General features: G+C 36.5%; 1 protein-coding gene across 1 annotated transcript; it reads right to left on the minus strand.

Annotated features, from left to right (window-relative positions):
* Positions 1-4,830: 4,830 nt before the first annotated feature.
* LOC110685450 lies at positions 4,831-5,608 on the minus strand. The gene is made up of 2 exons (XM_021861975.1): positions 4,991-5,608; positions 4,831-4,863 (listed from the first exon to the last, which is right to left on the minus strand). The coding sequence occupies exons 1-2, from the start codon at positions 5,606-5,608 to the stop codon at positions 4,831-4,833; spliced, it is 651 nt and encodes a 216-aa protein (XP_021717667.1).
* Positions 5,609-16,336: the final 10,728 nt, after the last annotated feature.

A 16,336-nucleotide genomic window follows, 5' to 3' on the forward strand; every position in this document is an offset into this window, starting at 1 on the left:
TGATGCTTGGGATTTGGTGATCGGACGGCCACGATCCCTTCAATTAATCTAAAGGCCGAGAATTTGGTGATGCTAGATGATGATAACGTTGATGAACGGTGATGATGGTTGTTTGGGATGATGGCTGATGGTGTTTGAATTGGAGCAGCCACGAAATGAAGAAGGGAAAAAGATTAGTCTGATTGTTTTCGTGAGTTTGGTGGGAATTGTGGGTTTTTGGGGTTTCTTTTCCTTTTCATTTTCTTTTATTTTATTTTATAGTAGTTTTGTTTTTTTGTTGGTTTTTAGTTTAGTTATTTTAATTGTTTTATTTAGTTTTATTTCTTTTTAATTTCTTTTATTTTATTTTTATTTACATTGTATTATAAATACCCCTTTAGGGATATTTTCTCATAACTTTCAATCAACATTTTATTTTAGATAGATTAGATTAGTTTAGCTTATATTTTCTCTCTCTTAGGGTTAGATTAGGATATTCTCTCTAGTTTAGGAGTAGTTGTAGAGAGAGAAAGCTTGGATTTCCATGGAGTTTTTGAGAGGTTGAAGAAGCAACTTTGTGGAACTTCTTCTCATCTATTCAATGAGCATTTTCTAACTTTCTCTCATCTTTATTTCTTTGCTTAATTCTTAGTTTTTGCTCTTTGTTTGTTGATTTGAGTAGATTAATTAGTTTGTTTGTTTTATCTTGTTTTTATTCTTATTTTACCTTGTTTTCTATGTCTTTCTTCATTATGTTAGCTTAGGTCTTGTTCTAGGGAATTGGATGAAGGTTATATTAATGAATTAAATGATTGATTGTGATTAGTATGAAATTGTTTCTTGATTATTGTGTATGGGTGATGCTTTTATGGATTAGAATATTTCTAGCTAATCGATTCTATGTTCTTAATTGTGCTTTCAATCAATTATGCGAGAGTGAGTTGGTTGAGAGCCCTAAATTCTTCCATACCTTTGCTAGGTTACTTGCACGAGAGTGAATTAGTTTAGTAGGATAATTAACATGCTTAATTGTGCGAGGGTGAGTTAAATGTGTTGATGTTCCTAATCAAGGTCATTTTCATCTATTTGATGATGTTGTTTAATACATTGATGTGATTGGATTCCACTTTCCCTAGTTTTAGTTGTTTGTTCTTAGTCGTGTTTAGTTTAATCTCTCTCTATCTCACAACCTTTCCTACTAGTCTAATTTGCACAAATTGATACACTTAGTCCTTTTGGGTTCGACCCTTTACTTGCCACTAACTAGTTTAGTGTAAGTTTAGGTATTATAAATTTCTAATTTGGTTAAGGTTAGTAGTCCCAACGACCTACTCTTACCCGTTATCAAATTTTGGCGCCGTTGCCGGGGACTAAGGCGTTCATTAGTTTGTGTTTATTACATTAGCTAGGTTCTTGTATATTATTTGATTTTTGTTTGTTTTTCTTTGTTCTTTGTATAAAAATGGCATGCTTATCTTTTCCTTAATTTGATGGTGAACCCTTCTATGCTTACGTTGAAAGACTAGATGGTTTCCTTAGTTACAATGGGTGTTCTCTTTGTGATGCTTGTGGTATAGCTTATTGGGGCATGAATGGGTATACTAGGGGAATGGTTGTGGACATGAATAATGGTAGATTTTGCCATTTGTCTATGCATGATGCTTGGGATTTCTTCACATGGCTTGCTAGGGATTCTTTTAATAGAGAATCTCATGTTTCTTGTTTTGATTCTCAATGCCAAGACTCTTTTAATTTTTGCATGAATTCTCTTGATACTTCTTATGTGCCTTGTGATGATCTGAGTATGAAAATTGACACCTTTCCCCCTTATGCTCATTTTGATGAGGTTTATGCTAATTTTGATGATGTGCATGACTTTGATCATGAACCTCAACCCAAAAACATTGATGCCCAAATTCTCTCTCAAATGCAATATCTCACCAAACAACTCCAAGAGCTTCAAGAGGAACAAAATTTGAGAGAAGTGAGGCTAGCCCAAGTGATGAGTGCTATGTTTGATTTAGATGGACGTGAGGCACCTCACTTGGAGTGTGAGAGTGATGTTGAGGATGATGTAGGGCAAGGGTGTGAAGGTGAGGGGAGATTTTCTTGTGATGACAGGATTTTTAAGGATTTTGATCCTTTTCATTTGTAACACCCTAGAAATTCCTTTCCTTTAAATACTCATACTACTCTTTTAAAAATACAATTTAGGAATAACTAAGACATTACCGCCACCGTGAAAACGGGTAAGGCAATTATCAAAGTTACACAGCGGAAGACTCAAAATTAAAAAACCGATTAAACAAGTCAACCCAGAGTTAACCAAACGAAAATAAAGTTTAAAACCAAACGAACAAGTCAAATAAAATCAAAATACAACTTGGAACCATTAAAGACCCTTATTCAAAAACCGTTCCCAAATCAAACCTTTATGTTAGTCCACACATAATAAATCATAAATAAATAAAGCATAAAACACATTGTAATCTAATGAAAACTAATAGGATTCACTCTTCACTCATGCCCCATCATGATCATGCTTCAATACCTAAAAAGCTTATCTCTACTTGCTTCCACTACTCTCCATTAAAAATGGGTCATCATAGGGCCAAGGTAAAGACATGGCCAAAACACAAACACACACAATCAGCAAAGCTTAGTACATAAGCGTAAAATGGCCACACTAACATGCATTCACCTATCAACACACACTTACCTCATTGCACCTGTTCACAAATACCAATCAACATAATACAATGACTAGACCCTAATTAATTCATTTTGCATTTATTACGCATCGAACGGGTTTCCACCTATTAACCTCCCCGAAATAAAATTGAGGTTAACTGACACGGGAGCTAACCGTGCCAGCGACAAAACCACACAAAGGTGGCGGAATTCCTACGCATAATAAATAACAAAAAGGAATATACAGCGTCCTGTAATCCATTCGAAGTTATGGTTAAATATAAAACCCCATAACCCCTCCATTGTTCATACTCAAGGTATATACGTTCCAAAGATTTTTGGTGCGTAATCTCTTTCACTTTACGTTATTTACATATTATTAGACTTTGTGATGACTCTCAAAGCATAATAAGTCAATCAACAATAATTATTCAATCAAACAAACATACCAATTTAATTCTTGAATAATTAGTGACCACATATTATTTAAGGTTGAACTCTTTTTAATTCTACCTCAGTGTCAAAGACACCTTAAACGCATAATGCGCCAAAAATCCTATCCCTCGGTGTTAAAACACCTTAAGTGCACAAAGGCACCAACATACAATTTATTCCTTGTGTACTAGACACTTATATAGCTCCTTCTTCATGCTTTAAGCATCAATAAAAATTATTTGAACCATAATAAAATTTCTTTTTAACATTCCAAACATAATTAAGCATGTAGTTTAATTAATCATGCCTTCTATCATGCCATGAATAAAATTGTGGTTCAAACGCAACATACCCAAAAATACAATCTTCCAATCTAAAACCATCACAAATATTTCATGCTTCACAATTCAATCACAAACACTATAAATTCACAATTCCATACATAAACCTTAGCATGATTCTACTTATAATCAATTACAAACAAACCTAGCATGATTCTACATCACCAAAATATGCTAAGTACGCGTACGTAGCTTGAGTACGTTATTAATACTGCCACGACTAGTAGAAATCGCTTACTTCAAAGTCTCCTACACATTAAATCCATAATAGAGTATTAATATCCACTCTAAACAAATTTCTAGCAATATATACTATTTTAAAACCCTTCATAATTTAATTAGAATAAGATGAAATTATATTTAAAACACCATAAACTAAGTCCCAATTAATGTGTAATTAAAATTTCTTCAAGAAACCTAATATCAAGTGTTCTACATAAAATTCCAGCACTTTATTATACTTAAAACTTGCTGTAATTTGGTTTTAAAACACTTAAAACAAAGGCCTACCCTATTATACATCATAATCTTTCAATAAATCATGAAACAAGAACCTAGGGTTTCAAAAATTGGGGCTTTTTAATTAAAAACCAAATCGGAAAATTAATTCACACAATTACAATAACCAAACATCAAAATTAAACCTCCAAACTCATAATTTATAATTGGAGTATATCATAGATTAGTTTTAGGCAATAAAGATTTGATTTTAAACAAGAAAAACCCATTTTTTTCGAAAAGAGGCTGCCGACAACAGGGGTCGGCGCCACTACTGTCGGCTGCTGGCTTGTGCTGGTGGTCGGCGGCCTATTGGTGGTGTTGGTGGCTGCCGGTGGTGGTGTGCATGGCAAGAGAGGAAGGGAAGTAGAGAGAAAGAAAAAAAAGAAAGAGAAAAATAAAGAGAAAAGGGAGAGAAGTTTACCTTGGGTTTTCTCCACTCTGGGCAACGTTGAATTGCCTCATAAAAGGGATATTTATACCCCTTTTCTATCTCCCCTTTTACCCTAAACTTTCCCTCCTTTAGTTTTTCCTAATCCCTTCCCTACTAAAACTTGTTAAAAATCATAATTTCGTAAAATAAAACCCAAACTTCCATTAATTATTTAATTAAACGACTTTTCCTTTTGTAAAATATTCCCAATTTACATGGGATAAATAATTAAAACATCATAATTAAAATGCTAGAGTTATTTAAATACCCTTATAAAATATATATATTAAATAAAATACGTATAAAATGTATATATATTAAATAAAATACGTATAAAAATACGGTGTATTATAGTCTACCCCCCTTAAAACAAGTTTCGTCCCAAAACTTGGGGAAATAAAACTTAAAACTTTTCCTTTTTGTGTATATTATTGCTGTACTTTTTGTCATTTATCACTCCTTTGTGTCTCTTTGAGGCACTAATACCTAAAACACTTGATAGAATTTGTGCAAAAAGCACCAGAAGTATGTAAAACATAAGGAAGAAGCGCGAAATTCTATCGCATTCCACTTCCTTAAAGAAAACGAGTTACCCCCCCGTAACTCAACATACCTGAAACAGTTCTGGGTATTTCGTTTTCATTTCATCTTCTGCCTCCCAAGTGGCTTCCTCATATTCTTGGTTAGACGAAACTACCTTTACAATGTTCACGTTCTTATTGCGTGTACTACGCACTTTACTGTCGAGAATCTTAACAGGTCTCTCTTCATAAGTTAAGCTTTGATCTAACTCAATGGTTTCGGGTTGTAGCACATGGGATTTATCAGGGATGTCCCTTCTTAGTTGGGACACATGAAATACATCATGTACTTTACTAAGCTCCATAGGTAATGCTAACCTATAAGCTACCTTGCCTATTCTTTGTAGTATTTCATATGGACCAATGTATTTTGGACTGAGCTTTCCCTTCTTTCCAAATCTCATCACCCCCTTCATTGGTGACACCTTTAACAACACCTTATCACCAATTTTGAACTCTTCTTCCCTTCGCTTCGAGTCTGCATAGCTCTTTTGGCGATCTTGAGCTGCTTGAATTTTAGTTTGAATTTCCCTTACTTGTTTAACTGTGTCTTCAATCATTTGAGGCCCTAGGATCATGGTCTCACTAATGTCATTCCAACAAATTGGACTTCTACATTTTCTCCCATACAAAGCCTCAAATGGTGCCATTCTTATGCTTGCGTGGTAACTATTATTATAGGAAAATTCAATTAAATTCAAACTGTCTTCCCAACCTCCCTGGAAGTCTATTACACAAGCTCTCAACATGTCCTCCAAGGTTTGAATAGTTCTTTCAGTTTGCCCATTTGTGGCAGGGTGAAACGCCGTACTCATCTTAAGTATTGTACCAAAATTTTCTTGTACACTTTTCCAGAAATTATGAGAGAAATATCGAATCCGTGTCAGATATAATATATTTTGGAACTCTATGTAACCTCACTACATGTTTGATGTAAGATTTCGCAAGTTGCTCCATCTTCCAAGTTTCTTTCATTGGCATAAACACTGCTGATTTCGTAAGTCTGTCCACCACTACCCAAATGGTATCATTTCCACTCCTTGACTTAGGTAAGCAAGTCACGAAATCCATTGAAATGCAATCCCACTTCCATCTTGGAATTTCTAGTGACTACACCGTTCCCTAAGGCCTTCCGTGCTCTATCTTCACCTTTTGACATGTTAAACACTTCGCCACAAACTTAGCAACCTCGCTTTTCATTCTTGGCCACCAAAACATCTTCTTCAAATCCTTATATAGTTTGTCTCTTCCCGGGTGTACAGAGTAAGGTGTATTGTGGCCTTCTTCCATCAACTTCCTCTTCACCTCCTCACATTTCTGTGGTACGCACCATCTATTTTTGTACCTCAAACTCCCATCTTCGTGGATCTTGAAATCTGTAGTCTTTCCCTGCTTAATTTTCTCGCGAATCCTATCCAACTTTACATCCCCCTCTTAGTTGACTCGAATCTCGTCAAAGATAGTTGGTTGGATGCTTAGATTTGCAAGAATACCCGCTGGTACTCCCCATTCTACGACCTCCAGATTCAATTTCATCATTTCTCTACATAGTTCATTAGCCACTACCAACAAGTTGATTCCATGACTAGTCTTACGACTTAGAGCGTCCGCAACCACATTCGCTTTCCCTTCGTGGTATTGTATGTCTAAATCATAATCTGTCGTATACTCTAACCATCTTCGCTGACGGGAGTTTAAGTCCTTTTGGGTGAAAATTTATTTTAAGCTTTTGTGGTCCGTGTAAATTCTACATTTCACCCCATACAAATAATGGCAGCAAATTTTTAGCGTAAAAATGATTGCAGCTAACTCCAGATCATTGGTGGGATAGTTTACTTCATGCTTCTTTAACTGTCTCGATGCATATGCAATCACCTTCCCATTTTGCATAAGCACGCATCCTAAGTCATTCTTTGATGCGTCATTGTACACATCATATAGTCCACTATCATCCGGGAGTGTAAGTACTGGTGCTGTGATTAGTTTATGTTTCAAGAGTTGGAACGCTTCTTCACATTTATTGTCCCACTCAAACTTTTTGTCCTTCTTCATCAATATGGTTATGGGTTTAGCAATTTTGGAAAAATCTTTAACAAAACGTCTATAATACCCTGCTAAACCAAAGAAACTTCTCGCTTCAGATATTGTCTTGAGTGTCGCCCAACCCTTAACTGCTTCTATTTTGGTTGGATCTACCTCCACTCTGTCTTTGGACACGTAATGTCCCAAGAAGGCTACCTTTTCCAACCAAAACTCACACTTAGTGAATTTTGCGTAGAGGTGGTTTTCTCTTAGTGTTTGCAGAATTGCCCTTAGGTGTTCTGCGTGCTCTTCCTTACTCTTCGAGTACTCCAGTATGTCGTCTATAAACACAACTACAAACTTATCCATAAATTGATGAAATACTCTATTCATCAAATCCATAACAATTTCTGGGGCATTAGTCAATCCAAAAGGCATCACTGTAAATTCGTAATGCCCATATCTTGTCCTAAATGCGGTTTTTGGGATGTCTTCGTCGGCAATCCTTAATTGGTGATACCAAGATCTCAAGCCAATCTTTGAAAACACAGTGGCATCTTAAGCTGGTCAAACAGATCATCTAATCTTGGCAAGGGATACTTATTCTTTATGGTTACTTTATTTAGTTCCCTATAGTCAATGCACAACCTCATACTTCCATCCTTCTTTTTCACAAATAGTACAGGTGCTCCCCAAGGAGAAGCACTTGGTCTAATGTACCCTTTGTCCAATAGATCTTGTAACTGCTCCTTTAATTCACTCATTTCTGCAGGTGCGTGCCATTCGAGATGGTGCCTTGGATATTGGGGCTGTTCCGGGAACTAAATCTATGGTAAAGTCTATTGCCCTCTTAGGTGGCATTCCAGGGATCTCTTCCGAAAACACATCCAGAAATTCGTTGACCACTTCTATATTTTCTGGATTTTTCACTTTTTCATGGTTCATATCCCTAACACTGCAGAAATATACTGGATGTCCCTTCTTCATGTACTTTGCTAATTTCAGCACTGATATTACCCTTGGGCACTTGGTTTTACCATTCATCCAGTAAGTCACTGATTCATTTCCACTTGTGACCATCTTCACTTTCTATGATCTACAGCTAATCTCAGCATTAAACTTACTCAGCCAGTGCATCCCCAAAATAAGGTCAAAGTCGCTCAGCCCGAACCCAATGAGTTCAGACGGGAATATCTTTCCCTCTATTTCTAAAGGCACATTTCTAAAAGTTTTGGTAAAATTTACTACCCCACCTGTCGGAATGGTTATTGGTAAATCTACTACCTCTACTGTCTTTAAACAATCTTTAAGTTTTGCAACAATAGCCTTACAAATAAAAGAAAGAGTTGCACCAAAATCAAACAATACTTTAACAGGAATAGAGTTAATAGAAAAAGTACCATTGATAACATCTTTCATGGCATTCGCCTCAAGCTTACTCAGAACATTCAGTTTCCCTGCAGTTCCACTCTTCTGCTGGTTATTACCACTGGTAGTGTTACTGTTCCTTGCCCCATTTTGTTGTACTCCCTTGTTTCCATCGAAGTTGTTGTTGTACTGTTGGAAATTCCTCTGGTTTCCCCCCAAATTATTATTGTTTTGCCTGTTCCCATTACTATTCTTGGAGAAACATTCATATTCTCTATGCCCGAGCTTGTTACAAAAACGACAAGTGACCACATTGCCCTCACAATCTTTTCTAGGGTGGTTATTCTTGCACCTTTTGCAAAAATAAACTCTTCCATTCTTGTTGTTTCCCTGGTTATTGTTTGTAGCCCCTCCATTGTTGTTACGGTTACCTTGACGATTATTACCATGGAAGTTGTTATTGTTGTGGAAGTTATTGTTATGGTGGTACTTCTGTTTCTTAAAACCATTCTGGGTTCCCTGTTGGTTTCCAGAAACTTGTCCCACTTCCTTCCTCTTCTCTCTTTCTTCTATTTCAGCTAACTCTTTCTTCTTCTTTTCTTCCAGAGCATAAGGGTGTGTGGACCTTCCATATACTTCATCCAGGGTCTCAAATACCTGCCCGCACAACTTTAACTGCAAATCAGTAGTTAATCCACTCTCAAACTTCCAAGCTTTTGCTTTCTCCGTAGAGACATACCCTTCAGCAAAACGGGATAATTCAATAAACTTGGTGTAGTATTCCGTAACTGTCATCTTGTCCATCCTAAGGTTTGAAAATTCCTCAGCCTTCTGTTTATGCAAAAAGCTAGGATAAAACTTGTCCCTCACTTTTTCTTGGAATTTGGTCTAGTTGAACCCAGGTAATGCTCTAATGGTAGCCTCGTTTTGTTGCCACCAAAGGTCAGCTTCACCCCTCAGGTAGTAGGTAGCACAACTCACTTTTGAGTTTTAAGAGCATCCCACAGCTCCAAACAGTTTCTCAAATTCCCTTAACCAGTTTTCCAACACAACAGGATCAGGCTCGCCCTGATAGGTTGGTGGCTTGCTTTGCGCCACCTTTTTAAAGAGCTCCCCTTGAGAATCCCCATTACCAGTTGAATTCCTTGCCAATTGTTGGGCAACTGCTGCCAATTGCCTCACTACTTCATTCAAATCGTTTCCACCACTACCTAAACTTCTTCCCCCTGCAATTTTGTTTCTCCTGAATATAGGACAAGGATAACTATTAGAAATGGCTAGGTTTATCTCCCAAGACGTACACTCCTCTATTGCCTAACGACCTTTAAACATTTACAGTAGAATTTGAAGCTAACAGTTTGGGATAACAGTTGCTAAAAATTCCCTTAATGTAGCTTTATCAATTAATTATTGATTGCTAACCAACCATGCATTTAATAAAGCATCACAAAAAAAAAATATAAAAAATTCCCATAGGCGTTCACTGCTTATAAATGTTTGTTTGAGATAAATTGCTTGGAATGGTGATTACTGGAATAATGGTGTGAAATGGAAGATTTGTACAACGAAAGAATTACGCATCGAACGGGTTTCCACCTATTAACCTCTCCTAAACAAATTTGAGGTTAACTGGCACGGAGCTAACCGTGCCAGCGACAAAACCACACAAAGGTGGCGGCATCCCTGCACATAATAAATAATAATAAGGAATATACAGTGTCCTGTACTCCATTGGAAGTTATGGTTAAATATAAAACCCCATAATCCCCCCCATTGTTCATACTCAAGGTATATATGTTCCAAGATTTTTGGTGCGTAATCTCTTTCACTTTACGTTATTTACATATTATTAGACTTGGTGAAGACTCTCAAACCATAATAAGTCAATCAACAATAATTATTCAATCAAACAAACATACCAATTTAATTATTGAATAATTAGTGACCACATATTATTTAATGTTGAACTCTTTTTAATTCTACCTCAGTGTCAAAGACACCTTAAACGCATAATGCGCCAAAAATCCTATCCCTCGGTATTAAAACACCTTAAGTGCACAAAGGCACCAACATACAATTTATTCCTTGTGTACATAGACACTTATATAGCTTCTTCTTCATGCTTTAAGCATCAATAAAAATTATTTGAACCATAATAAAATTCATTTAAGCATGTAGTTTAATTAATAATGCCTTCTATCATGCCATGAATAAAATTGTGGTTCAAACGCAACATACCCAAAAATACAATCTTCCAATCTAAAACCATCACAAATATTTCATGCTTCACAATTCAATCACAAACACCATAAATTCATAATTCCATACATAATCCTTAGCATGATTCTACTTATAATCAATTACAAACAAACTTAGCATGATTCTACATCACCAAAATATGCTAAGTACGTGTACGTACCTTGAGTACGTTATTACAACTGCCACGACTAGTAGAAATCGCTTACTTCAAAGTCTCCTACACATTAAATCCATAATAGATTATTAATATCCACTCTAAACAAATTTCCAGCAATATATACTATTTTAAAACCCTTCATAATTTAATTAGAATAAGCTGAAATTATATTTAAAACACCATAAATTATGTCCAACTTAATGGGTAATTAAAATTTCTTCAAGAAACCTAATATCAAGTGTTCTACATAAAATTCCAGCACTTTATTATACTTAAAACTTGCTATAATTTGGTTTTAAAACACTTAAAACAAAGGCCTACCCTATTATACATCATAATCTTTCAATAAATCATGAAACAAGAACCTAGGGTTTCAAAAATTAGGGCTTTTTAATTAAAAATCAAATCTGAAAATTAATTCACACAATTACAATAACCAAACATCAAAATTAAACCTCCAAACTCTTAATTTATAATTAGACTATATCACAGATTAGTTTTAGGCAATAAAGATTAGATTTTTAAACAAGAAAAAGCCTTTTTTTTTCGAAAAAAGGCTGCCGACAGCAGCGGCCGGCGCCATTGCCGGTGGTCTCCGCTGCTTCCGACAGCCGGCTGGTGCTGGTGGCCGGCGGCCCACCGGTGGTGGTGGTGGCTGCCAGTGGGGGTGTGCACGGCAAGAGGGGAAGGGAAGGAGAGAGAAAGAAAAAAAAGAAAGAGAAAAATAAAGAGAAAAGGGAGAAAAGTTTACCTTGGGTTTTCTCCACTCTGGGCAACGTTGAATTTCCTCATAAGAGGGATATGTATACCCCTTCTCTATCTCCCCTTTTACCCTAAACTTTTCTCCTTTAGTTTTTCTTAATCCCTTCCCTACTAAAACTTGTTAAAAATCATAATTTCCTAAAATAAAACCCCAACTTCTATTAATTAATTAATTAAACGACTTTTCCTTTTGTAAAATATTTCCAATTTACATGGGATAAATAATTAAAACATCATAATTAAAATGCTAGAGTTATTTAAATACCCTTATAAAATATATATATTAAATAATATAGGTATCAAATGTATATATATTAAATAAAATACGTATAAAAATACGGGGTATTACATCATTCCCCATTTGAGCTTGATTGCCATCCTCCCCCTTATTCACCCCTTTTGAGAGCTTACCTTTGTGAGGATGTGAGTGATCCATCTTCATGTTTGAATGAGGGAGTTCATGAGGATGATGATGGTGAGTTTGAGAAATCAAGAGAGATTGAGAGTCCCTTGAGTGACGGTGGAAGAGTGGTGAATGAACAAAATGTCGATTTTAAGGATTCTAACCACCTTCCCCATCTTAATGAGTCTACCTTGCATGTTTGTGACCCTTCTATCCATGAGTCTTTGGACTCATGTGAGGTTATGGCTAGTATGTTCATTGAAGTTGTAACAAAACATTATAACCTTTTGAGAGAATTCATTAGCAATGCCTCATGGGAAAGGGATGATTTTGAAAGAAACCTTTATCCTTTCATGCATGGTTTAGAGACTCTAGGCTTTGAGGATCTTGAGGGAGTTGTTGTTCATCGTTTTGATAGAGAGGAGATTAAGGTTATTTCTATTGGAGAGTTTTTGTTTGAGGGAGATGTGAGTCATGAGTGTTCTTTTGAGGATTCTATGATTGATTTTCATGCCCTCATTGGTGATGTGAGGCTTTGTGAGACCACATCTCCTACTATCCCATGTTCCTCCCTTCTTTTGTCAAAGAGTCTATTGAGGACCTTCTTTTGTTTGATGAGACTTTTCCTATTCATCCTCCTATTATTGAGGAAATGGGTGATTGTGCCACCCAAAAAGATTTTGAGGAGGTTTTGCCTTTTTATTCTTTTCCTTATTTTTCTCCTTCTTTCTCTTCTTATTTTCTTGATTTTTCTTTTGATTTTTCTTCTTTCTTTTGGCATCTTCCTCCTCACTTACGTGCAATAATATTGTTGCAACGTCCTCCTTCCTTCATTTGCCTACTTGTTATCATATGAAATGTGTAGTAGTGCATTTGATAAGCTCTTGCGTTCGTTGCAATATTATTTACTAGAGTGGTCTCGCTGGGACGTTAAACAAGTCTTTCTCGGGAAGTAACCCGAGGTTTTTATTGCTATCATTTTCTTTTCTTTTTAGATTAGATTTTCTCTCATGGAAATGTTTGTGTGCCCCTTTCTAGATACATAACTTGATATACACTTATGCATTGGTTTGGATCAAGAATCAAGGAAGTTTGACGCCTATTTTTGCTAGCATATGGAAATCGAGACTCAATTTAAGAGAAAATCGGCTTTAATAGGTTAAATTGATTCATTTACGGGTAACTACATCCACCAATATCCGACAATATCTTTCCTAACTCTTTCTCTAATGGTTGGTGACTCGTTGGACTTGTGTTGATTTGTTGTGTTGATTTCTTTCTTTTCCCCTCCCATGGATTATTTTGTTTATATTTGAGTATATTGTCTCACTAAAGCTTGGGGCGAGGGTATTCTATCATGTTTGGTGGGATGTTGATTCATTTATGTCATGCACTTGAGTATATGCATTTCCATGTCTTTTCTTTTATTTTGAAAAATCAAAAAAGATTTTTGTTTACTTTCAAGGTAATTTTGGCAAAATATATTTTGTTTGTTCTTATTTTGGACATTTTGTTTTGGGACTTGAATCCTTGAATGTTTTTATTCCTAAGTGGTAAATGTATGCACGGTTTGAGATTGTAATTGGTTGACTCTAGGATACTATATGCTAAGATAGTCGGGTTAAGAACTTTTAGGGGTCCATGAAGCCTTAGTTCACGGGAATGTGGTAAGATGGAGTTGCTCTCTATAGCAGATTTGAAACCCTTGGTTGGTATTTGTTTGGTTATAATCTCTTGTGAGCTTCATTTGTTCTAGCCTTCATCACCTTGTTGAGCAGCTATTTAGGATCCTTGACTATGCATGTCTTAATCCTTGTTTTGACCTCTAGCTCCCAAGATCGTGACCGAGCCACTCTAGGGGAGGAAAAGGGCACCTTTTCTCATTTTTCTTTATCTTCTTTTTATTTTGTAACAAATTTGGTTTTCTATTTTGCATCGACCTACTTAATAAACAATTTGAGCCTAATGTTTCCCGCTCTTGTTTAAACCGCGTTACAAACCTAATGGCCTATGTTTACCAACCCTTTTAGTTAGTGAAGCATTGGCATGTGAGGTTTGAGTTTTAAGAGTATTGAAATTTAACAAGACATTTTGTGAATTGGTTTAAGTACGGTATTGAAAGTTGAGCTTGAAAAGAAAATGCAAAAAAGTTTGAGAAGAAAGATGCAATTCAAGAAAATCAAATGAAGTTTCAAGAAAAAGCCGTCCATAGTAAAAAAATAATAATAATAATAATAATAATAATAATAATAATAATAATAATAATAATAATAATAATAAAATTTGAAAAGAAACAAAAAAAAAATGAAAAATAAAACACAAAAATAATTTAGTTTGGTTTCGTTTTCTTCCCTAGTTTAAGCATTGAGGACAATGCTTCGTTCAAGCTTGGGGGGGGGGGGGAGCGTTAATTCGTTTTTGGTATATATTGTGTTAGTGTTGAATAAGCTTGGGGGAGATGACATTATTGGTATATTTGTTTGATATTTTGTGACTTCTTGAGTTTGTTTTTGAGAGTAGGCCACTCTTTTGCTTCACTTAGGAAATATCACCAAAATTTTCAAATTTTTACCCTGCCTTAACCCTTAGCCTTACGTTTCAACCCAATAAAAGACTTTAGTGGGGTTAGGTCAAAGAACGGTGGAGGGAGATAAACTTCAAACCTATGGAGAGAGTATGCATAGTTGAGATGTCGGGATTACCTTCTCAATATTTTTCATTTCTTTATCTTTTTCCGGTTCCTTCGTGGAATCATGAGAAACTTGAAAGGAATGATGTCCTTCGAACAAGTGTATTATTTTGATGGGGTTCAGAATTATTAGAAAGCTAATATATTCAGTAAGCTCAAGTGATCGGAATGCCTGGGTGGAGGCCACTTTCGATCAGTAATATTAATATAATTAATATTACAGCTTAATCTTGACTGAACCCTTCGGGTCACACCCAAGCAAAATATACGAACCGACTCGACCAATTAATTATGAAGAAATTAATTCGTTGCCCGAGTGTTAAATATTTAGACGTCGGAAATTCGAGCTTAGAGCGTCGAAACCGAGCGTCGGAAGTGGAGTAAAAAATAATAAAAAGACGAGACGGTAAATTAGTAATAAATCAACAATGACCAAAATACCCCTATCATCGGAATCCCGAGTGCTAGGGGATTAGACGAGCTAGCAGCCCGCACCATGTGCAAGACATGCTAGCAAGGCGTGGCTAGCAGCCCGCACCATGTGCGAGGCATGCTAGCACAGCACGACCAGCAGCCCGCAAGCGGTGCGTGGCGTGCTGGCGTGCGCTGTTGATAGCAGCCCACACATGTGCGTGGCTAGCTAGCAGCGCCCTCGGCATCAGAAGCCCGCACTGATGTGCGTGGGCGTGTTGGGCCGAGCTGGTAGCAGCTAGTAGCCCGCACGGTGCGAGGCTAGCTGGGCCGTGGGCCTAGGTCGGGTAGAAAGGGGAAGCTAGTAGGTATGCTTGGTTTTTGGTGTGGACAAGTGTCATAAGGAGAGGAAGGAGTGGGGAGCAAGTATGGTCCCCTCCTCTCCAAGTGGTCCATACTCCTCTTTACCTATGACTAGGACACTTGTTGATTTATTACTTGCTTATATGTTTAATTTTATTTAGCTTTAAATTAATTTGTGGAATTTCATGAATCCCACATTGATGGGATAGAAATTCCCACTCATACTTTCCTCTATAAATACCAACCTTGGGATTTGGAGTAAATTGCTTGAGTGGGAGTTAGAAAGAGCATTCCATGTTTTGGAAAAACTCTTAAACTCACCTAACACTTGGGTTTTGGTCGGACCTTGCTAACTCTAAGGTAGCGGACCTAAAAAGTCGTGTTCCTCCTTTGTGGGTGGATACTGTTGGAGGCACGACATTTGCGGTGCTCAAGGCTTTCAATTAAGAGCCCGTTTTGAGAGGGCGAAGCTCGCTTCAAGGGTATGATTCGGTCTTCATTTTTCTTGTGTTTATTTATTTATGCTTTATGGTTTTATTAATTACGAATGGTTCCTTAGGTTGGGGTTGTTTCCGCGGTGAGTCGGACTCACCAAACCCCAACAGCGGTATCGGAGTCCCGCTCGTTTATTTTTATAATCATGTTTTTCAAGGTTTATTTTGGATTATTTTTCTAGTTTAAGTTGCTAATTAGATTAGTAGCTCGGTTTTATTTATTTTAATCCCGTTTTTAATGTCGAATTTGGTCCAGAACCCTGATTTTCGCCCTAAAATAGTGAATTTTGGGTGGAAAAGGTATTCTGGAAAGGTTTTTAACCCTTCGAACGTATGATTTTAGCCAAATTCTGACCAGAAATGCCTTTTTCGAGGGATTTTTCGTTTTTTACGAAAAATTTGAAGTCTTTTCTAACCTTGAAATTAATGGCATAACTTGTTGATTATGTG

Source organism: Chenopodium quinoa, unplaced genomic scaffold (genome assembly GCF_001683475.1).
Source record: "Chenopodium quinoa cultivar QQ74 unplaced genomic scaffold, ASM168347v1, whole genome shotgun sequence".
In the NCBI taxonomy this organism is placed as follows: domain Eukaryota; kingdom Viridiplantae; phylum Streptophyta; class Magnoliopsida; order Caryophyllales; family Amaranthaceae; genus Chenopodium; species Chenopodium quinoa.